Consider the following 24,326-nt stretch of genomic DNA (forward strand, 5'->3'; position numbering starts at 1 on the left):
ATGTTGTTGTACTGTTTAATTCTTCACTCTTCTTTTCACTATGCATTGCTACTGTTGCTCGGACTTGCCATTTTCAACTGTTTAATGTCTGGAAAACACGTCCCTTCCTCTCTTTTCAAGCCACCAAACTTCAGATTACTGTTATAGTCTTTTCTGACCTTGTCTAGTGCTGCTCTTTTCTTCTTGGTCTTCTGCAAATCAATTGTCTACTCTGAATTGTATTGAAAACCCCTCCATTTCTCTATTGTTTGGTACCTTTCCTCATTAATCTGTGTATGCTATCCCATCTGCACTTCCATTGATGCCCTTTGAATCCTGCGTATTATTCTATTTTGTATGCATTGTTTTTTCTCCATCTCAAATCCTCAGATCACAAACCTAGTTACTCTTATTTATCATCTCCCTACACTTAATGCTGTTTCCGTTCATTTGATCTTCTTGCATCTAAGCACTGGAACAAATGCACTCTTTCTATTAGATCTCTTTCTTTTCTCCCTCCCCTCTCTGTAATTCACTTTAAAAGGCCATCTCTTATGTGTTTCTTCTTTACAAACATTATCATGTAATCTTTGCACACATTATTGTCCCACTTTTTTAAGTGAAGTTTGTTAAGCGCTCTGGCAAAATTGCTATAGAAATCAAATCAATACAGTAACAAATGTGTTCAGACACACTAAGTACCCAGAAGTGAAAAGACCTGGAATCTTTAAGGCCTAGGGAATCGTGTTTTCAGAGTCCTCCTCTCTGGGCATCTGAGCTATTGGACAATCTAACCCTAGATGAAGACAGTCAGGGCAATTTGACAGAACAGGGTTTTGAAGTCTTCAGCAAAAATTGGAATTAATGTGCTGAATTAAAATGCCTACTTGTTTCTACATTAGACTTTGCTTGTGAGTGTTTGTCATACATTAAGGGCCTGATTCACAGAGCGTTTCCCTATGGTGTTGCACCATTATAAAATGCTTCTGTGAATCAGGCCCTAAGACTTGAACAGATGAAAGATAATGGGCTGGATGTTAGTTCAATACATCTTATCCTTCTTACTGCATAATACAACTTCAGAGTAGATTTGAAACAGAGCCTGGGGATTTTAAGGACATAAGACCTCATTCTTATTTTGGTGGTAATTTGCGTCTGCTGATTCTTGGAAGAAAAGTGGAGGATTTATCAAAATAGGAAATATGCCCCTGCTACAAAAAAAATCATCCCTACACCATGAAAACGTCCTCAACTATCAACACATCAGTTTAGAAAGCAGTCACTTTTCAAGTGCACATCCAAATCAACACCACTGCATCCCATATCACCACCAGTGATGCTTGAGATATCATTTAACACTGAAACAACATTTATCCAAGATCATCAAGTCCTAAAAAGCACCACACTGTGTCTGCACGCATAATATTAAATGACACAGTATTTCATTGGTTTCCACCTATCTCTATACAAAATACGAATGAATCTACTTGCACACCTACACATCTTCACTGGCACCAATTAACTAATGAGAACATCAAGGATTTATCCTCCCCAAAGATCTTCAACCTCTACATAAGAATTCCCAGGTAAATTCTTGCCCAACCTAGAGTCAAGTTTTGCAAGCGTTTCAAAGACACACAACTCTATTGAAGATCCTCCACAATCAAATGGTATTGTCCAATTTGACCTAATGCCAATTTGACCTACTCCAATTTGACTGGATTTATTTGGTAGTATTCGTTAGGTCAAATGGTATAAAATAGATGTGGGGTGGGGTAAGGGAATAGGTTGAGGTGGGAGGAAGTCAGGGAGGTATCCGTGGGGTGTCCCCCCCACAGTAGGTCAAAAATAATTTGATCAAATAAATTCTGTCAAATGAACAGTAGGTCAAACCATTTCCCAATCAAACACACCCTCCAAGTGAAGACTGCTTCACAGGCATCCAAGCTGAACGTTCAGTGACAACCTCAAGCTGAGTCTTAGAACAGTCCAGATGAAATAGAGGCTAACAGGCATGAAGCCGGATAGGTGCACAGACCAACATTCTGCAGAGGCTAAGTGAATTGGATTCATCATTGACAGCAACCTCTACCTGAAGACTCAAATGCCAAGGAATTTGCAGAGAGCCTGGTTTCAGTCTTGCTTCTACACAGAATAAAGTACTACCTTCCGAAGTGGACATGTTGGTCCACCGTACAAGTCTTGGTACTCTACTACCTGGACAGTGGCAATGCCCTACTTGCTGGCTTCCCCATGGTCCCTACCTAAGAGTACTTGCATGCCACTGCTCAATTCATCAAGGATCTGAAGAATGCGACCACATCACTCCGCCCCTAACAGAGATGCAGTGGTGTCCACTGGCGAAACACATCATCTTTGAGACCTGCTGCATCATAATTCTTGTATTAACTACACAGTGGTAGATTATAGATGTTTTAAAAAGGCAGAAACCACTAGCACACCACCCTGTCTGGCCAGACTCAGCACATCACCCCTGGAGTTCAGAAAGAAGCTAAAGACTCTACTTAAGGAGTGCCTAATCAGTCACCAACAAGGATCCTATAATGGCCTTCTTCTCCAAGTCCAGAAACAAAGCAAATTCCCATCTTCCGCTCCTTCCATAGCCGATGTGCACATCCTTAGATCACCATCTAGCATAATTGGTTATTTATAACAGGCGTAATACCCAGAGGTTTCTAAGCGCGGACCCGGGATTGAACGTGTGTTGCTCTGCATTGTCTTGATTCCAAGGCAAACGCGTTGCCCCTCAGCTATCCTCCCAAGTCCATCAGCTTGTGCATGGCCTTGAACAGTTCCCTTGGCATTCCCACCATGTACATTGCCCTGTTGCTTCTTAGGTAGGTTTGTATTTTTCAAGTACTTGTGTTTTACAAGTATACCGATAATGATGTATATTAAAAAAATATGTTAAACTCCGGCACTATGGTTGCACAACATGTTATATAACTAAAGGCACCTAAAATGTGTAGAAGAGTGGATGGCTGTTGGCTCCCACAAGGGGGAAAAAGACTCAGATGCTTTGGGGTTTTGACTAAATGAGTTCACTAAACACAAGTTGATGCTTCTTGGAGGTTAACACAACTTCGGTGTTGTCATAAAAATGTCTGGTGCACCAAAGTCCATTAACTGTGCAGGTGATATCATTGGCACCTGATGCATTTTGTGCAGCGGGTGGCATCACTAAGGCCTGGGAAGCCTTTGGCTTAGCCACATAGCGTGGTACACAGTAAAGTGGCAAAGGAACACTCACACTACACAAGTCTTTCAATGCATGTACGATGGTCCCAGCCAAGTTAGGTGCAATGACTGACAGTATCTACCCTGTGGGTGCACTCAGCATCCACTTAAATGGTTGGGCAAACATTCATTTGTAAATTTGGACAGTGACCATGACCATACAGGCGGATGTTGCACTGGGGGCCCAGGATGCATTTTACTGCTTCTGGGGAAGGCCTTTGTATCATATTTGACTCATCATAGATGCCTCTTGGGACGGGTGCAAACTGTCTCCTCTTAGTGAAGCACTCACTCTAAACTAAGGTTCATGATGAAAACATGGAATGTAGAGTGATCCTATATAGTGCTCTTCTGCCATTTTGTTGCCTTTGGGTTACACTACAGCTCGCATTTGCTCATTGTGGTTGATGGATGCACTGACTATCACCACTTCATAATTAAAGTGAGTCTGAGACAATACATGCTGGGGCTCAGAAATAAGTGCTGGGGCTGAGCCCTAGCAAACACAGCCACAAATCAAGCACCGGGTGCAAGTTAGAGCCCAGAGAACCGTTCTGCTTCTGGGGCTTTGCAGGGACACTTGGAACATGTTCATCTAGAGGCGATAGACCATGAACTGAACATTTGAAATACTCTGTCTCTGGATTAGCGGTTTATGTGGGCAGGTTGTAATGTATCAAATGGGGTGGGCTTCATCATAGCTCTATTGATGTGGGTGTGGAAACTGCTAGGCCCGTGGTTTGCGTGTGGGGGATTTGTGTGTGCATTGTGAAGGTGATCGGAGGATTTAGAGGGGAGCCAAACATGGGCTTACTCATTTTCCAGGTTCCTATCCCCATGCAAACCCGGCACACATGTCATATTGCAAAAGCAATCAGCGTGCCTATGCACACACATCTGAAACAGTGACTTTCTGCAGTTTTGCCAGGACTCCAACTTTATAATTGTATTAAATGCCACTAAATGCAGATTGATTGTATTTGATACTTGGAATGAACTTAGTGAAATGAACTGGATCGCCGTGTGGGCATTCTCTAGATCCCCTATCCATCCTAAAGCACCCATTTCAAGGTAGGCAGAGGTAGGAGAACAGGGCATGGCTTATCACGGGCAATAGGGATTCCCGGTGGTCCCATGAAAATGTGGGAACAACTGGTTAACAATGCGTACCTGCTGAGTTGGTGTGGGCTTGTTCGGAATGACAGAACGAGTCTTATGGCTTCTCATGCAACGCTGTGTGTCTTTTCTGTAGGAAATGGGAGAATGTGCTATTTGCACAGGATCTGCCTTTGTTAATGAGACTGCAGAAGGGCTTTCAGCCTTCGGAAACTACATCTATAGCCTCATTACAAGTGGGCCGGTCCGGGAAAAATGCTGGTAATTCCGTCTAGGCATTTTTACAATACCGGCACTCTTTGAGTTTCATGGTAGGGGCCATGGATCTCCCAGCAGGCCTGACCTGCCGCGAGTTCAGGAACCTACCGGCAAACAAATGCTTCAATCACCAGCACCGGTGAGTCAGTAAATCCCATCTCATGGAGTCCTATGCGACTCCATGGGAATGGAAACTTACGGGCACTCTGCCACCTGTATTATCAGAACACTAGGACATCGGGCAGCAGAGACGGTAAGTGTAGTTTGCCTATATCCCGCCAGCAATACCAGCGAGATACCGTCAAACTTATAATCAGCCCCATAGTTTTTTAGATCACATCTATTGACGATGCATTTATGCTGGAGCTCTGTTTTCTGTTCACTGGTGGTAAAGATAATTATTGTCCATATGTAACGTGATGTAGTTTACTTTCACATAAATGTCCTAAATCGTTCTTCAAATAGCACCATGTCTTTATATCTAGGATTTATAAAGTGCAAACCTAGCTGGGAAGCAACGGAGTGCTGTACACTGGGGAATCAGCTATGGGGTTTCTGGTGGCATGCAGCGGTACCCGAGGAGACTGCGATGGTAGGGGAGGAGAGGGAACCAGCCCATTTTCTCGCAGAAAGGCCCATTTGTTCTTAAGTGTTTTTACCACATTTCACTGAAAATGTAGACGGAGAGTTGGGTTTAGGTGAGGGGGTCTGACAAGGTTGCGTGGGTCTTCCCCACCTTTTTTGCGGTGAAATGTGGTAAAAAAAAAGTCGAACAAATTAGGCTCTAGCAAATTGCTGCGAGGAAACATAGATCTGACGGAGAGGAGCGAGGGGCTCTGTTGGGGTAGAAGAGGAAAAGAATTTTGAATTATTTGAAAGTATCTCTTCAATTATTGGACACACTGCACCACATATGCATGAAAAGACATGTTTTGTTGTGTTGCAATTTGCCAAACTCTGTGTCGTTTATAATTGTTTCATAGGCGGTGGCTTCACAGCTTTTAGGCCAAATCCCAGAATATTTAATATTGGTCAGCAATCTGTTTAATACGAGTATGTTTTTCATGACAATAACATTTCAATTCTTGTCCAAGGTCTTTACGGTACTGGAACGCCATGATATTCTTGTCTGATAGCACGCCCATTTTACGAAATATTGAATATTGCACACCTGTATAACTGAAATATAATGACTGCCATTTATCAAAACGCCAGAGTTGAAGTCATTATCAAGCACCAGATGGATATTATGAAATATTGATTTTCTAAACTCTGAAAGGAAGGCATGCATGAAACATTTACAAATAAACGTACTTCTCCCGGAGACGCAGAAAACCAGCTAGCCACTGGATCAACAGCTCCTTAGTTGGTGGCAGGCTTTGCTGACCAATGATGGAAGAGACCCATGTCCAAGCATTACTGCCCATTATGGCAAAAGTACTTTAAGTGGCCACAGATCTACCATATGCAGTTGTTGATGTGATTTGCAAAGAATATTGGCAAATGGAAATACTGATGCCATTGCTGCCCACTTTGGGCCCTAAGTGTGAACACTTGCACTTGTTGAGACAAAGTGTCCTTCCCACAATTTCATGCAGTGCACTTCAGTAATTGAATCCTTAAATTAAGAAGTGTCTACTAAAGTAAGCAAAATGTTCAGCTAAATTGCCACCGCCACTTTTGCTCTTATCAGCCGGTGACACAATTACTTTTCAACACGGACGAGAGGCATAATGCGTGGGGGGTTATAGTCTAAACTTGTTTTACCCTTCTTCTAAGATTAAAAATGATGTTTCCTAATTCTATTTTATTTATCATTGCAAATTTACATTACACTGGATAAAACATGTGTGCTATGCCCAAATCATTCCCTACACTCTAAAGATATCTGATGAGTGCCCTATTGGCATGCTCCAGCCTTCTTGGGTTGCATAGGTGTGATGCAAATTGAATGTTGATAGACAGCAAACAATGATGGAGCAACGTTGGAATGGAAGATGTCTTGAAGAATTTCCAGTGTTCGTGATTAATTCAAATTTTCCAGTCGATCGCTGTTTAGTGTTTGGAGTAAGTTCCCTCTAGTGGGAGAAGGTATGCCCAAATGTTGAATCATTATTTGCAGTGGCAAGAGAATCAAGATAAACCTCCTGATGAACTATAGCAATTGTGAATATGTTTTCAGCTACTTGCCTCCCCTAGTTGAGGGAGCATGGAGTAGCGGTTTTGGACTTGTGGTGGGCAACGTCCTGGCCCAGCACCTACTGAAAGCGTAAGTTGACCAAATCCTGTATTCAGCTTCCTGAGACTCAATTAAGAGATTTGGCTACAGGCTGAATTCTTGCCCTGACTTGTATGGAAGTTTGGCAGACCCATCAGAACCACTGAACCTCTCGGAGAGAATCGGCTTGCCAAGCAGAGCCATAGAACCTTTCAAGAGGTTCGGAGACCATATAAAAGCCCAGCTCACTTCTTGATTACAGCCACCGAAAAGTAATCTTCTGTCTCCAAATTCTCTAGCTTTCTCGTCTCTAATCTTCTCTTGGAGTCAACACAAAAAGATGGCGCCACTCCCTCAAGTAAATCCTATGTGCATTTTCAATCACTCCCTCATCTAAATCAGGTTTCAAATGTCTACCTCTCTCGCAACTGCTCTAGCACTATTACCTCTGCTTCTGCTCACAAGACAGATCACACACTCTCAAACCCTGCATGCCTAATTTAGAAACATTTAGGCCTAAATCACCCAAACAACTTTGACCAAATGCTGAAAGAAGTTTGGGGACATTTGGTTCAGGCAATCTCTTGAGATTCGGGTGATTTGGAATTTTGGCTTAGGAAGGCCCGAGACGGTTTTGCATATTCTTGGCCTCCTTCTGTAATTGCACAGATAGGCTTAAACCCAATGGAATGAAAGCAAAGAGGAATTCCCAGACTTATGAATAAATCAAAGCTTTCCGTGGATCATATTTTAGCGTTTGTACTAATACCACATTTAACAATCATTTCAACATGTTGTTTGAGGGCAGGTTAAGGTAATATGATCTATGATATACGACAATGTCCATTTTTGCCAACAGTCTGCATGCTCGAGCAAAGTCTCTTGGGTAAAATGTGAACAAATACATGCATTTATACTTAACGGTTGAACCCTTCAAGCAAGCCATTTTACTGCATGTATGCATAAAGCATCCATTTTGCTTTCTACTGTGATCAGAAAAAACAAAACATTCCAAACTAAAGATTGTGATAGTGTCTGGGCAATTTTCAGGGCAGTTTGCCCGTCATGCACTTTGCAAGTTCATATCCAATCGTAAAGCGGACTTAGCTCTTCATCCTTCCAAGGTCAATAAAATGAGCCCTATAAAAATTAGGTAATAATACAATCTGTTATTGCTGAGCTTAGAAATGGGAGCACTCTGGCATGAAATACTATATAAAACCAAATATTCTTATTCTGTTTGTTAAACCAAAAAAGGGGATGTTAAGATTTCCCCACACACTTCTACTCTCTTGCTGCGTACAAACTTATGTGAACCCTTAATGACCCTTGCTTGAGAGTCTACCAATTTCAAATGGTGCCATCATCTGTGAGCACACATGTTCCACCTAGAGGCACCATTGCATAGCAAACTTTGCTAACCAATGTCAATTGAGACCCCAGCTTCACCTCTTCAATCTACTTCTTGGCTTACATCTGAAATGTTTGCCTAACTGAAGTCAACAGGGTGACATGTCCCCTGTGGTCTGGCACCTTCTCTTCCTACATGCGTGCTCAATGCACTTTACCATTAGGCTGTGGTAATGCTCTCTAATAGGTCTAATAGGACGATTATATACATGTATACATGAATGGACCACCAGCATAGACAACATTGTTGCAGTAGGTTAAAAAGTCCAATACATCCAAAGACAACATTGAAAAAAATGTGGGTAGTTAATAAAAGGAGCTTTGGTGGTCTCCTGGAAACCTTATTGTGTGGGCTATTTTCAGCACAGGAAAAATTAACTGCAAGGCCAGGTTAGGCCTTACTGTGAAATACTTTATTCTAAGACAGACTGAAAAATACATGACAGCCCTAAAACTTCAACACAACAAAAGTGCCTGGTAAGTGAATATAGGTGTCTTGCTGAGGATGACACAAGGAACAATGTATTAAGGAAGGTGTGTGCCTTTCTACAGTTGAAAAACAGAGTATGCTGAAAAGTATAACCAGATTGCAAACAGAAAAGGCACATTGCTGGCTGAGAGAAAAACATAGCATTTTCATTGAAACTGCCACATATCAAGGTGCTGTGAACTGGGAGAAAGCAAATAAGTGGGCCTTGCTTGTGAAATTCAAAAGTATATCAGGATTTTTCATTTCAGGTGACCAGCGCCACTTTTCAGCACATGAACAGACATCATGTAAATAAACAAATACATTTGTGAGTGAACAAACTAAACAACAGACCTTCAATTTAAGTTTGCCACAATAATAGAAATTGCTGCATGCCAAACTAAAAGCACAACTCTGGGTTAGCCAAAATGACATGTCTAATGGACAGTGGGGCTGGCTTCAAACAGAATTAAATTCAAAACAAATTTCCCCTACTCCAGGCTTGCTCAGGCATCCCCAGCTGATAAACAGATGCTTTGAACCTTTCAAGCCCAAGTAGAAGGATGTAGCCAGAGCATGGCCAGTATTTATTGGTGGGCTGTAAAAACAGAGACTGCGATCAAGTGAAGCTGAACATTGAAAAATACCCCAAAATGAAGACATTTTGTATACTAATTCCTGGATTCACTGGGGGATGGCATGCCATGAAGAGAAGATACCATCCAATCTTTGCTATATACTTTAGCTCAGCATTTGGGCTCCACAAGAGTGATAGATCATTTTATTGTAGACCTGAACCAACAGCCTAATGTACAGCCTTGAACCATGTGGGTTCACAGAAATGGAAAACTCAAACTACCATTAGTCCATGTTAATTATGTGGTCATTGACTTTCTTTTAAAATGTATTTTTATTCAATAACTTTGAGATCATAATATGTACATGTTGTCAAGGCGATGGTACTGACGCTATTTGTATCTGGATTCAATTTTTTATAACCCTGTGATAATCAAAGAAGTGTTTCTAGCTGCACAGAAAAGGTTGGAAACTTGAAAGTTGGGGAGATACTGGCTGGTTAAATTAGATCTTTGATTATGAAGTTTCAAATTCCCAACTATGTTAGTTCTCCAAGAAAGGGCAAAAAACATAGCATGACTGTACAATAATGTGCCTAAATGAAACGAAGCTTTACCGATTCGCCATAAGGAGTGGAATATTCACACCTATATAACATGGAATTTATTGGTAAATTACAAATTGTACATATAATTTAATTAACTTCCAATCATTTGAGGCAGGGGGGAGCTTGGAAGAGTTTAGGAGAGCTTGAAACGTCCACCTTCTGTCCTAGCAGGAATATTGTTATACTCACATAAAGTAATTGGGTTATCCTAGCCACAAAACCAAAATGTCTAATTGTCACCATTCCCAAACATTGCCTTTAAAACTTAAAGTTGTGTGTTCCATTCCCAAACCTTGCCTTTAATACAAAAAGGTCCTTGTCCCTAAAATGAAATTGCCAACTAATGCCCCTTCCCAAAACATGCTTTTAAATAAAAGGTATACTTATCCTAAAAATAAAATCCCAATTGTCACCACCCCTTAAACATTTTATTTAAATAAAAGGGGTGCCTTTGGCCCCAAACGAAATTCCTAAACTGCCTCCACTCCCTATACCTGGCCTTTATAATGAGGGGTGCTGCATATCACTGATGCCTGGATTTATGGTGCTGGTTGGAGAGGCATTTTGCAAAGTGAAATTAGTGAAATTTCCAGTGAACAATAGACACTCTCTCCTAAGGGTGAGTGAGTGACCATTCAAGCAAATCGATTCTAGATTTTTTTTTAATGAAAAGGAAACTGGGTGCTTATTGACACATGCATTTGTCCTAATCTGTGTTTCCCTGTTTATTGTTGAAGTTTGGTTGTGTGCCCCAGAGAAGGTGGCATGTGTCATCAGTAAAGGAAATTATTAATTGAACATAAATTATAAATAAATACATATTATTCCACTATCCCTGCCTGGTTCTTGGCTCATTGTTAGCACGAGGTGCGGGTGGGGAGGAAATCTACAGTGCTTTATGTGAGTCATAGATAGGTTGTGTTGAATCCCAACCAATGATGTATTGTGTTCTCGTTTAATTGGGGAGAGGGAGGAACTCCCCATGTTGAGCGTGGTCTCCCAGTATATCGTAACAATAGTACTTGGTACATAAGAAAACATGGAGAAGTAAGTTAAATTTCATATCAAAAACTGTTTCCAGTATATGCCAAAACGAAGAAGAGAGCACTGTGCACTTTACCCTGTTTTGCCCAGCCTACGCCAACATCAGGAGAATGTGTCTGTTACCACTATTTAGTCAATTGCATGTGAGAACAGTTAAAATGGCCTTGTGTCTTTGTATGGCGACAGAAAGTGAAATACCATTTTATTATATTGGGACCTTTTTGTTGCAGGCTTGGAAAAAGAGATCCACATTTCTAGCCTCACCAGCAAGAGATCCGTTGGCGCAGGACCCCCAACAGGGCCTTATACATATATATTTATATCTATTTTAATGTCTCTACATTTTAAAACGAATTGTACCCGCTGTGTATGAACACATTTTACCTGTGTAGCTCTGATGATATTGTTTTTGCAGGTTACTTTTATGATCCACCAGGGTCGAGATAAAGGAATTGATTGATTGATAACACATTATTTTAGGATGTCTGTGCATTGCAAACTGGGCATGTGCACAACCATCTGTCCCCTGTGATCTGGCTAAAAAGTGGTTAGAGGAAAAATAAATGTTATTGGTCAATGGCCCTTGGACAGCAGTGGAGTGACCAATTTCACTACCATTTTATCCTCTCATCCAAACCATGATGATGTCTGAATCAGTATGAATGCTTCATTTTTGCAAAACATATTTCTTCAGGGTGGACATTGTGAAAAGTGCAACGTGTACTACAATGTATTATGCGCATAGAGATTTAAGGGTGCAACCCTTTTATCACAGACATTTTGTCAAATGTGAGAATCTGTGGTAATTAATACTGTAAAGCTGCTGGTACCCTCACCGGTGCTCTTTGTGCCCCTCCCATTTCTCATAGGGGTTTTTTAAAAGGCACACTAGGAGAATGCCAGCTTGCCCATCTGGGAATGATAAACTTCTATCAGAAAATGTTCTAGGTTTCTAGATACTAATGCTGGGCAAGTGTAACATTCTTATTATGATTAAAATATATACTGTAAGTGATCATTAGAAATAAACATTGAATCATTTGATTAAAAAAGAGCGAGCTTACAATAGTGCACATTTATTAATAGCTTTTAAAAAAGCATACCCCATTGTCTCTCTAGACATCTGTTTTTCTACTCGTGTTGTCCCCATACCAACAAAGGCCTTGGTGCCTCTAGCAAGCATGCATATGACAGCATGACTTTCACCCATGTGGAAAGAGGGGAGAGATGGAGAGAGCGAAGGAGAGATTGAGATTGGCAGAGAAACAGGGAAAGCAAGAGAGTGCAGAAAGAGAGAGAGAGAGAGAGAGAGAGAGAGCGAGAGAGAAGGAACAGTAGATTAGCATATGATACAGAGGGGACCGATTTGTTTTTTTACTATTGCCTCAGTGTCTTCAATATTTTCTTAAAGTTCAACATTTTAAAATTCCCAAACGCAAATACAAAATACGAGTGCTTCCTAGATCATCGGTTAAAATGAGTTTTTCTCCTCATATAAGCACTAAAGAGAGGGCACCCCCAATCGCCCCTCATCCCCTGAATCTCCAGTCTTCATTGCTTGCCCTATCAGCACATAGTAATGCACGCCTCCAATAAACACTTACCATTTCCCATTAATACCGACAGCGTCAAGGCCTTTCAACTATTTCAGTTGAAATGGGTGCCGGGGCTCTGGAAGGCCCTGGGTAGCTGCCATGTCTTTTAGTTCAGGACATAAAATGTGCACAGCGTGCATGTTCCAGGTTGCCTCTGCTTGCGCCTTCAGGCCGTCACACCCCTCTTGCAGTCTTCAGCACTGTTCTTAGCACCTTGTTGGCTTTGTATTCAGATTTCCCCCGACATTAGCACGCTGCTGTCAAAGAGCAATTAATAGCTGTTCAGATAACATTAGCCCCCTGCTGGCTCCTTGCCCCATAATAATCTGCAGCTATTCACCATATTGCTGCATTCTTCTGACTTCATTATAAGGTAAACACTCCACAATTGTCTCTGTTTTCCCTCCAGCTGTAAAGCAAGTGGGGTCCCCTCAAACATCATGTCGAAATGGACCCCCACCAGCCCTGACACATCTTCAGCCAGCGGTTCCCATTAATGGGCCTCATTATAAGATTGCTGGTCCGGTAACAAACGTACCGATAAGCTTCCGGTACCGATAAGCTAGCAGTACCGTTGTTACCGGACCGGCAAACTATGAGTTCTGCTCGCAGTTGCCTTACCGCCGACCAGGGCTGGCCTGGCAGGCGTACCAGCACCCGTGAACAGAGTATGTCGGATGCACCGGCACCATTATAAATGGTGCCGGTGCATCCGACCTCTCCTAGTGGGTCCGGCGGGGCCGTAATGACACAGTAATTGCCCATTTGCGGGTGCCGGAAAAAATCGCAAGTTTGGCGGCAGCCTGCCGGTTTTCCCAGCAAGGCTACCGCCAAACTTTTAATGAGGCCTAATGTCTTTAGTTTCAATTCCATTGCTTTGTTTTATACAATGAGCTTAATCATTTCTTCTTTCAAATATCAATGTTGCACTTTACTGTGGGGCTTAAGTTGAATATGCTGTATTAGTCACCTTGACAAACCATGATCATTTACAGTAGCAGACAGCTATCTTTAACCTCCAGCTCCTTGCTGCGAAGTGTCTGACAGCTGAAATCGTAGCAATTATTGAAAATATGGTACTTTCCCCTCATTTTGCAACCCGTGATCGAATGATGCGCCTAATCCTTTTGTCCCCATGCAGAGTTTCCGAAACCAAACAGCTTGCCCTACCTGGAAAGGGGCTAGTCGCTCCTGTGCGTCAATTGTTGCTTTTCAGAAAATCTACAGAAGAGGTGAATAGCTTGTGGGAACCCAATAGAGAGAACAGTCGCAGCGCTCAAAAAGCCTTCAGGAGATGCTTTCGAGAAGTTATTTTTAGTTCGAGGAAATGTAATTATTCTGAGAAAATGCTCTCTCCAAAAACAGGCACCTGCAAATAAGCTCTTTGCCGTTCTTGTGTTATCTTAAAGGAAACCATTTTGATTGGCACCCCTTGTTGAGGGCGCTAAGCTCTGCTGAGACTAATCCTTCAAGTTCTAAGACAGAAACATTTGCAAAAAACAGAAACACATTGGATATTTCCTCGAAAGTAATATCCCCTGTAACAGATTATGCTGAACACTACTAAGACAGCACTAGGGAGAGCATGCAGTCGGTTGCGCGCAGGCATAGACACGGCTTCTTAAAATTTAAATGGAAGCAGGCTACTCAGCCTTTCACTTTCCTAAGAAGGATCACATGATTACAAATGTGTTGGGTAACCTATTATTCAAGATCCTGTAGACAATTGAGTTTGTGGTGAGCACTGCATAAATAGTCATTCTTGAAGGTAACGGTCCAGGACACCGTTAAAGGCTCCGAGCATATTGAGAAATCATGACCGTTCTCCTGACTCTCCCCCCTTCTTCCCTTTGGGTTCACCTTCCCTCCCATCATAGTTGCATACAGTGCTTTCCAACCTGGCAGCGCTGGCGAGGTGGCCCTGCCACAGGCCTGTGCCTATGGAGATGCCAGGAAGGGAGTCTCCAATCCTCTAACACTAAGAGGAAAAACAAAACAGGTGATGGCTATAAGGGCTAAGATACATTTTAACCTCAGGGATGGCTCTGGGTGACCCTCCAGAACATTGCTCTTTAGCCTGCCAGTCCATTACAAAAAGGGAAAAGACTGGTTGGACACCAGGCTTGGTCCCATCCCTAAAGGGGTGGTCAAGTCAAAACTGCCTGGTCACACCCCTTCTACATGAGGCCACGAGCAACCCCACTAACACTAAGAGGCCAAATGTTGAGCAGGCCTCACATAATGTTAGCTGAGAGGAGCGTCAGAATGGGGCATAACATTGTCTCCGTCCCCAATGAAAAAGTGGCCAACAGTTGCAAATGGCAACTCATTCCTTTTGTGACAGACTGTTTGAATAGTACCTACAAGGGAGTTTTTTGATAAACTGTGATGCAAATTGTGTAATTTAAAGTATATTTATTCAGCAACAATAGTCAAATCTACTAGCTGCATAGTGAAGTATCTCATGAAATTGACCCACATCGGCCAAAAAACTGGCCTACTTTGACCAGAAAAACGACTGCACACTAGCATTGTGTGTTTTTGGTTCGGGCATTGCCCTATTGCCCTGTAGGACAGTCCGAGCCTGAACTGCTAGGTCATATCCCCTCTGCATGACCTACAAGAAACCCCACTGAGACTAAGAGGCCAAATGTTGAGCATGTCTAACATATAATGGGAGCTGTGGCTCTGTTTCTCTGTCAGACCCACGGCTCGAGTGCTGTCAAAGAGCAGTGCCTCACGTGGCATTTGGCACTCAGGGTGCGTGGCCTTGTGCCTGCTGTGCCATAGGCTTTGCCGCTGAACTCACCACTCTGCTTTCCAGAATTCTGACGACAAACAGCAGCAGGAAGAGAGAATGGCTTCTTCCCCTGCAGTGACGTCATACCAGTGGAATGTGATGTTCATATTCCGCTCTTGTGACACGATACATTTGAGGATACTGCATTCTGATCGTACAAATATGCTGGTGGCTTCCTGTGGAAGGAGGCGTGCACAGCAAGGGTGTTGGATTACATTTACTCCAACAAGAAGAAACAATACACAATCTCACCTCAACACCACATGACGCCTACAAACTGAAAACGCACCTAAGGTCAGTGGCCGGTTTCTCTGAACTGAAGCTGCCAACAGCACATGACAGACACTGCTCTTGCTCTTCTCCCGCCCAGTCCCAATAACAAACCCTGCCCCCTTCCTTGCTTTGCACATCTGCCAGAACCCCAAGAGATCACTCAGGTGGCAACAGTGCATGGTATAAGAGCCGATACCATAACATAATATGCTGAGGCGTTGCTAGGGGGGGGGGCTGAGAGGGCTATTGTTATCTGTTGGTTGTAGCCCCGGATAGAAGCTCAGAGACTACAACCAAAAGGCTATAGCTAGTCCGAATCCCGCTCGTGCCGACATTAGCTTCGCCCCTGATCTCTTGCAGACTTAGCAACACCCCTGATAATATGGCATACCCTCATTTTTATGTACTCCTACATCTTTCGTATTAAAAAACAGAATGTGAGAGCAAAAGGTCCACCTTATGGACTTGTGTGAGGCCCTGAGAATTTTGTTTTTTCCTGGCCTAGTTTTCCTCACTTTTGCCCCAAGGAGCTGTCACTTAAGGGCACCAACGGGAATGCAAATTCCAACTTTGAGCATTGGCAAACCCTAAGCCTGCCAGTGTACGGGTGCCCGCAGGCAGACTATTTCCCTGTGTGAGTGTCCTTACACACATGACTTGGTGTGTTTGAGTGTTGGCGGCCGCCACTGTCCGTGTCTGCTTTCCAAAAATGCCTGCGGAAGTGCTTTTAGTGAAGTAGAACCGGGTGTCCCCTGGGTGTGTCCCTGAAGGGAACCCAGTGTAACGTCGCTCCGGAGGTCATACGCTTTTCTTATGTGAGATTGAGCGAGGCATGGATGTTGACATATTAGGTCATGGGTATTCATTGCCGCAGAGAGTGAGCCAAACTAGATATGACCTGTTTGTAAATACTTTCTACATTTAAGTCCAAATACTCATACAGGAAAACCAGTGATAGGGGGGCAACCACAGCTAAGAAAGAATAGAACCCTGTGATTGGGAGGCGAGACACCCACTCAGTCCCTAATTCCCTTTTCAACCCAAGCATATGTATCATTCATCGATTCATTGGTATCTACACATCCGTGCCAAGGCTTCGAACACGGACATTCATATCTTTAAGAACACTCAGATCACTCTTGAATTACCGGAGTTTTGCAGTAGACAGGTAAATGGGCAGACAAGATGTTCTTGGAAATCTATCATTCATTGCTATATAATGTTTGCACCGAAGCATTGGCCATCGAAATTCATATCTTGCAGACTACCCATGCATGTTCTTCTGCTCCTGCCCAAACCTGAGATGGGTTCTTTGCTTAGCAATGACCTCCCATCTGGCAGCTCCCCCCCATATCATGCAATACCTTTATGCTCAGACTGGTTAGAACACAATGGGTGTCTTTTGAAAAAGAAGTAACAGATCCACAGATGCTTGCCCAATAGTCCATAGCCCTCATTACGACCCAGGCGGTAAGTTACCGCCTGGGTCGTACCCTTACCACCATGGTGTAAACTACGTTTACACCATGGTGGATGGCGGATTTACCGCCCCATTCCAAGGTGAGTGGGGCGGTAAATCCCCATTTCCCATTTTACCCTTCCCCATTCCCATTTTTGCCCCATAGGGCATAATGGGAATGGGGAAAGGCGCTAATTACGCCACCGTAAATTACGGTGGCGTAATTAGCACCAAGGTCCCTTTGCGGCATGGGTTTTAATGCCTGCAAAAAGAAGGCGTTAAAATCACCATCCCGCAAAGGGACCTTGGAATCGGGCGTTAAGGGTCGGCGCGCGTTTACGGCGCCGTAAACCCCTTAACGCCTGGGTCCTAATGAGGGCCCATATCTCTTAATGTTTGCTCTTTGGTGGTTAAGCAGAAACATCACATCAAATTCATAGAATATAGAGAATATTGCACACTATGGATTTAGGGGATCATTGTTTTTTGAACCTTCAAATGTGCCCTGCCCCCATCTGAATGTGGATTATGCACTGTTGAACACAACAAAGGTTCACCATAAAACAGCTATGCTTATTTCAGTTCTATATCATTCCATCGCCGTGGTATTTTTTCACTGGGTTTTTTGCTGCTGGTTTTTGGATGAAAAAACGCATTGTTTTTTTATGTTTATTAGGGGGTGCTTCCCCCCAGCCCTCCCGGTTCCCAGTTTTTTACTACCTATTTCCCACACCACCTACCCCTTGGATCCCTTTGCCCACCGCCATCTTTTTCACTGAGTTTTTTCAGCCTAAAACGGCAGCAAAAAACTCCACAAAAAAAGCCTGGTGATGAATGAACATCGTACCCTTATTTCAGAGCCATTTCACATTGAGCCAAATGTAACCAATTCCCTCTAAAAACAAATGTAATTATGCATTGTTCCCTATCTGATGCATGGGGCGTGCATGCTATCAGTCTTCAGGTAAATGATAGCAATGTTTCAGCACTTGATTTATGGCCCTCGTTATACAATATATATTTTGGATACAGTGGTATAGCAGATCTCATTATCTGATAGATGGCCCTGGAAGACTGACTCCCGGCCTAATAGCTCGCCATATGCAATGTTGTTGATGTGAGGATCTCTGTGTTGCCATCGCTCACCTGCATGCTTTTTTTCAGTAATTTTTGTTCATGGATTTTGTAGGGAGCGTACAATCGATCCAATCAATTGGGAGGTCATTTTGAATTTTGGTTTCAATTTGTGATCCTTTTTCTTAACGAGATTGGATAGCCTAATGTTTGTTGTCGCGCCTGCATTTATTTCGTTGTTTGCACTGCGCATTTTCTTTATCTTACGTTTTGCTCAAATGGCTCAGAGTATGGAAATGAGCGTGACGGTGCTGTCTACAAATCAGGAAAGCTCATGATCTGATGTCATAACACTCACTGCAGGCTGATGAGATTCACAAATCTGCATTTTAGTTTGAGTGGAAACAGATGTATGCTGTTAGAAAGGCATCATTTTAATGGTTCGATAGCGTGGTTTGGTTTTCTCAACACCGCTTCTTCGACGTGAGACAGATCACTGAAGCACAAACAGTGACGCACTTGCTATTGAACAAAATGGAGGCGCGGTCCAATCGCATTTTAGCAGCGGCCTTTTTAAGACGACCCTGTCTGAAGAGCTTCCTTTTAGTGCTTCTTTAATTGCAGCTTATTCGAAATGGAAATTGTTATTTTTTTTGCAAATGCAGATATATTTTAATTGTGTGAGCCTAAAACCGCATATCAGCTATGTTTATGGAAGGTGGCTCGGTGCTCAGCTCTCTGGGGTCTTTGTCGTTGTGTGTGTTCATAGCAGGCATCCGTTGTGCCATTCTTCTTGTTGATCCTGATTCTAATTGTGGTGACGGGTAGCAACCTCACAAAGCAAGAAAAATGTACCAGGCAGGCACAAAGTCGATTTTTGTCAAATGTCCAGATCTTTCCATTTTGTTTAGAAGATATATGCCTCCTGAGGAGTGTTTGAAGATACTCGCTCCTTACCGACAGGTGCTGGATTTGTACATTTGCTTGCTTATGGTTCACTACAGTGGTTCCACAGAGGAGACACTATTTTCCCTGGCACTTCACGGCTTATTGTAAATGCCCCCTTGCCAATTGTTGCTGATCCTACTGTGTTTCTGTTAGGCTACAAGAAGTAGGGGCAGACATATTGAGGCGATAAACCCCGAGGGGGCGGGCCCACAGGGTGGGTTTAGTCACTGATTGGCATGTCACCATTAGCACCCATGTAGCATGTTATGCAGGTGCTAATGTGTTTTTTTTTAAAAAAGGAAAGTATTTTTTTTCCATGCATCGCAGCGTCCCGTTCACGAGGAGAAAATGCTGTGCCAACATGGCTGCCAAGGAAAAGAAAGGCAGGGCTCCATATGGAGCTCCTCTTTCATTTCCATGGCGGCCAGAGTGGGGATGGAAGCAGCAGCAGCTGCGACGGTGAGTCCCGTCGCCGCAGCCAATAGGTAAGTGAAATTGGGGGGAGGTTTTTTTTTTAAAAAGCAGGGTCAGTGGGGGGAAGATGGTGGGTGGGGAGCTGGCCATCAGGCGGCATAGAAAGGGGGCTTTCACTGGTAGTGTCAGCCTGTGTTTCCGAGCGACCTGATTGGCTGGCTCCCCCACCCAGGGTGCTAATGAGGTATCTGGTTGCCCAGCCCTCAGTCAGGCTGGTGGGTCATGGGAATGGATTGTGCTGATTGGGATCCAAGGTGAGGACATCAGTTATCCCTCTGAGGTAGTTGGCAGCTCATATTTACTAAGGCTGGGAGGGTGCAAAATGATCTCTGAGTGGAAATGGAGTGCTTAAGCCCTTCCAAGGTAGCTCCGGGTGAGTTTGCTAAACTTGATCAGCCTGGGGAGAGGGTGCCGGCGGGGTGCTAGAGAGTAGCAAACAAGATAGCTGTGAAGTGAAAAGGTTGTGCAATGGATGATCTGGATGCAGAGTAACTTGTCCTCTTCCCCCAGAGACACCAGATTCTTCTTCAGATAGACACCAGCACCTTAATTAAAACTATAGTCCTGAAGAAGGGCCACACTTTGATGCATGGAACATGTGTAGACTCTTACAAACTAAGAATAAAAAACGGATTTTGACTTAAGAAATGTGTATGTGCAAAAATGCATACTGGCAATGAATGTGCTCCCGCATCCTAAGTGTGCCAGATGCCCTAACCAGAAACAACTGTATCACCAAAAAAATAAATCACATTTGGCTTCTCTCCCCACCTATCCTGCTGATAATAATAGTAAACCATTTAACAGGATGTATACAATTGTCAATATGCACGACGGAATACATGTCTCTGATGAAAAATGTGCTATCCCTCAAGCTTATTTATATCTACAGAAATGTACCGGGTACCCCACCCAGATTGTACTTTGCATGACTCAGGAAGATGATTACAATCTTGTTGTGAGCTGATACACAACTCCATTCACCATGGACACACTGACCATGTCCTTTAAGAAAGGAGGATTAGCTGCTTATGACTTTGAGCTCTCTTAAAATGTAGCCCAAGAAAGTTAGGCTATGTGGTCATACCCGGGGGTCATAGAGTTCTTACACGTGTAGATAGAAAGGGCCTCAGCGCCCAATGCTTTCCTCACTGCGCTCCCCTGGGGGACCAGTAAGCTACCTGGGAAGGACATGCAGACATGGGAGATGGCAATAGTTACATAGCAGTGCATTCTGCATGGACCTGGTCTTAAGATGGCCTATTCCCTGACTTTCCCTATTCATCCTCTATTTATAATGTGACTGGACTTGACATTAAAGCCGATAAACAGGTCCAGACCATACAGATTTGCCTTGTGGAATCTAAGCGATTGAGGACCCATCATTACCCTGAACTAGCCGCGTCAAAGTGGGCAGGTGGGCTCACTCACCATATTTCTATGCAATACACTACAGCAGACATTCAGCACTCACACCCCTGTATGAAGAGCTTCAGACATCCGAATGAGTGTGTCATCAACCCCCACAGCTACACTTTCTATGCCTTAGTTATTAAGACCCTCAGTCATCTTATTTATTCATTCCTTCCTCTTCCTCTGGCTGTGTACCAGTCACTTACTTCAGCATAGCATGCCACGTCTCCCCCAACAAAGGACCACATTGCCTGCCATACTTCATTCCAGGAACATCTGTTTCTGGGGCCGAACATTGCAACCTCACTTCAGACCCTTTCAGACCCTTTCTGTAACTCAGGTGATGGGTCATGGCTTCCCTCTTCCAGTGCCCTAATTACTAACTTCTTGGGAGAAAGGCAACACTTACTACCCATTAAACCTCCCTATTTCATTAATCCAGAATGAAGCACTCCTGTAAACCCGGATGTTTGAGTCTTAGCCCGCCTGAGATGCAGTTCTGTTCCTCACTTGCTTCCATTTCTTGGTATTGCAGGTGCCTTTTGGAATTGCTATTCGGTTGCTCTTTCTTTCAGTCCCATTGAGCAACAATTCACCTGAAGGATCTGCCTCCAACTGTCTTCTCCAGGTGCCACTCTGGTGTTTTTCACACAATGCAAAACTTGCTGGCCCTGGTTCCCCTGTGCTTACTAACAGAGCAAAAGCCACGTACAGCGTATCAGCAGAAATGTCCCTATAGAAAATGGTATGTTCCCTGCCACTTGCTGCAACGATACACCCTAATAGGGTCACCTCCCCTATCACGATAGACAATGCATATGGTGATATAATGAAAACATAACAGCAATAGGACATAAGGATCGTACAAATCTTCAATCGTGTTGATGTGTTAGGAATGGTCACTAGTAAGTAAGTCAAGAGCCAAAGGGTAATCAAAACAGGCCAATTATTTTTTCTTTGGAGGACATGTAAACATATGTCAATGCTATATATAGCCTGTGGAACGTTAGGAGCGCTGCAGAAGGATAGGTACAGTGAGCTAAGGTGGGCTTCCCGCAACCTATGGGAATCATGCCAGCCAAAACCCTTGTTACAAAAGTAGATAATTCCATCATCAGAACTCACCACTTTGTAAATCACTATAATGAAGGTCCACAACCATTACGTAAGTAATCTAACCAAAAAGGACAACCAAAAACACCATATCTATATTAGATAAAGAACAAAGTCAACAAACAAAATGTTGAAGAAAATGTCACACTGCCCAAAAAGGACAATAATACCGGGAGCAACCCCTCCATCTAAACAGAAAAATGGAACAGATTTCCAGTTTCCAGGCAGCATCAGGGAGCAGTAATGCCTACGTCCAAGTGCCTGGCAGACATTGGCTACAAGGCCTTCTCTGGCTCAATGATGCTACTGACCCTCTATGGTGGGTACCTGTGCAGCGTACGAGCATACCGTTACTTCCAGCGCAGAGATATGATCAAGCAGGCGGCCGAGAACCAAATCAGTGAAGTGCTGAAGGACTAGACGTGGCTCCTGCGATCAGCCCTGCGTGTTACTGGGTCCTACCAAGAGCCCCAATGTGTCCTGCCGGCTGAATGGATTTTGCTCCTGGCCCTCATGTATCCAAGGCCCACTTAGAACAACCGCTGCCCTTCCCAATACGTGCAGCCAGTTTGCTCTGTTAAAGTTGAGCAAAATTAAGGATTGAGTTATGAAGATTATACTTTCTTGAAGTTGCAGCTGTGCAAATTAAAGCAAGTTACTTCTGACAAACAAAATTAAAATAAAAAAATGTAACAGAAACGTCCCTAATTCACTAGACATTGCACCAAATGTGTCCTCCCTTGAAAGCACAGCTCATCATCTAGGATTACACATAAAGAAGATCAAAGTTACCTAATGACAAAATTGCATGCAGAATTCTTTATAGGGGCTACCATAGAACCATGGTAAGAATGAAAACAGGATACTATCAACACCATATCTTTTCTGCACAATGAAAGCCTTAGGACGTTTTCACAATTCACACTGAGTTAACCCACCCGCAAAAAACGAATCATCAACCCAAAACCTTGGAGGAACTTGCCACTTCTCTTACTATGGACTTTCAGGATGCAATTGACACATTTCAAACCAGCATTGAGCACCAGAATGCTCAGACAGGGCAACCACCATAAAACAGAGCCACCAGCTACGTTAATAGAATTAAGCTCCATCACAACCGAAGTGCTGATTTTATCACCAAGTAACTAAATGTCGCGGCTGATCAATCTGGCCAATGCCCAGATACCATGATCAAGAAAAATATAATTATCTTGTGGGAGCACTTTCAATATTTTGTAACGCATCACTAACATCAGACAATATCCTGACGTCCCTTAAGACTGTCACCATAACACCCCTCCTGAAAATGTTGAGTGCTTACTCAGAGATACCCAAAACTACAGACCCATATCTAACATTGCTTTAATTGCTGAAATCCTGGAAAAGAACTATGCCCCTCAACTTCTGCTCCACAGTGAGTATAACCTTCTACTTCATGAAAACCAATCTGGTTTTCACTCATACAGGAGTATGGAAACAAGCCTCCTTTTCCTGAAAGGGGACATTCTGAAAGCAGTTTACAGCACAGCCCTAGTGCTACTTGATCTATCAGCTCCAATGATAAGATCAGCCACCAGACATTAATACAAAGATCAGAAGTTCAAATGGGGACAGATGGAGTTGATCATGAGCTACCTTGATGGTTACACACTGAGGGTTAACATTGGCGACTTCAACTGAATTCACCAATTTCCCCCTTAAAGTGGGGTGTTCCTGTGGGTTTCAACGTATCCTAATAGCTTTGTAATATTTACATTTAACTACTAGCAGGCCTCATGGAACTCTTCTCAACATCTCCCCTATTATGTGTGGGTGCTTCTCAGGTTGTATTAGTCCTGTGCCCTTTAAAAACAATCAGCCTAAAAATGACCAAATTTCATCATATAAAAATACAATACACATCGATTAAAGTAGTTATACACAGTGATTATAACAATAAAAACCTATACAAAGAATGTATAAACTAAATTGTTCTTCTTGCGACATTCTTCCTTCAATAATAGTGCACCTTCAATAAATGAATAAACAGCGATTGTTCTTCATTTGTTCCGTTTTAAGAATGGAATTAGGAATCTTACCCTGAGGTTATATGAACGCGTACAAAAGAATAAGAAATGCATGAGATTGCCCAAAGATTTGTTGTTACATGTGAATAGAGGACTCAGGTAGTGACCGTTACTGTCTTCTCGATGGATCAGCGCTAAGGGAGTCAGTAAGTGATTGGCCCTAAGTCTAAAGAACA

General features: G+C 43.1%; 2 protein-coding genes across 2 annotated transcripts in view; one reads left to right on the forward strand and one right to left on the reverse strand.

Moving 5' to 3' along the window:
* KCNMB2 (potassium calcium-activated channel subfamily M regulatory beta subunit 2) overlaps positions 1-24,326 on the reverse strand; it is a 775,451-nt gene that overhangs the window by 549,471 nt on the left and 201,654 nt on the right. The window lies entirely within an intron of this gene.
* Positions 22,304-22,664, forward strand: LOC138493255 (cytochrome c oxidase assembly protein COX14-like). Its single transcript, XM_069620385.1, has one exon. The coding sequence runs from the start codon at positions 22,328-22,330 to the stop codon at positions 22,502-22,504; it is 177 nt and encodes a 58-aa protein (XP_069476486.1). The 5' UTR covers positions 22,304-22,327; the 3' UTR covers positions 22,505-22,664.

This window comes from Ambystoma mexicanum, chromosome 10 (assembly GCF_040938575.1).
Source record: "Ambystoma mexicanum isolate Mex_15411 chromosome 10, UKY_AmexF1_1, whole genome shotgun sequence".
NCBI classification, from domain to species: domain Eukaryota; kingdom Metazoa; phylum Chordata; class Amphibia; order Caudata; family Ambystomatidae; genus Ambystoma; species Ambystoma mexicanum.

What these genes read in the sequence shown, in the direction of transcription:
- LOC138493255 (XM_069620385.1), top strand. Translation starts at nt 22,328, where the DNA reads ATGCCTACGTCCAAGTGCCTGGCAGACATTGGCTACAAGGCCTTCTCT.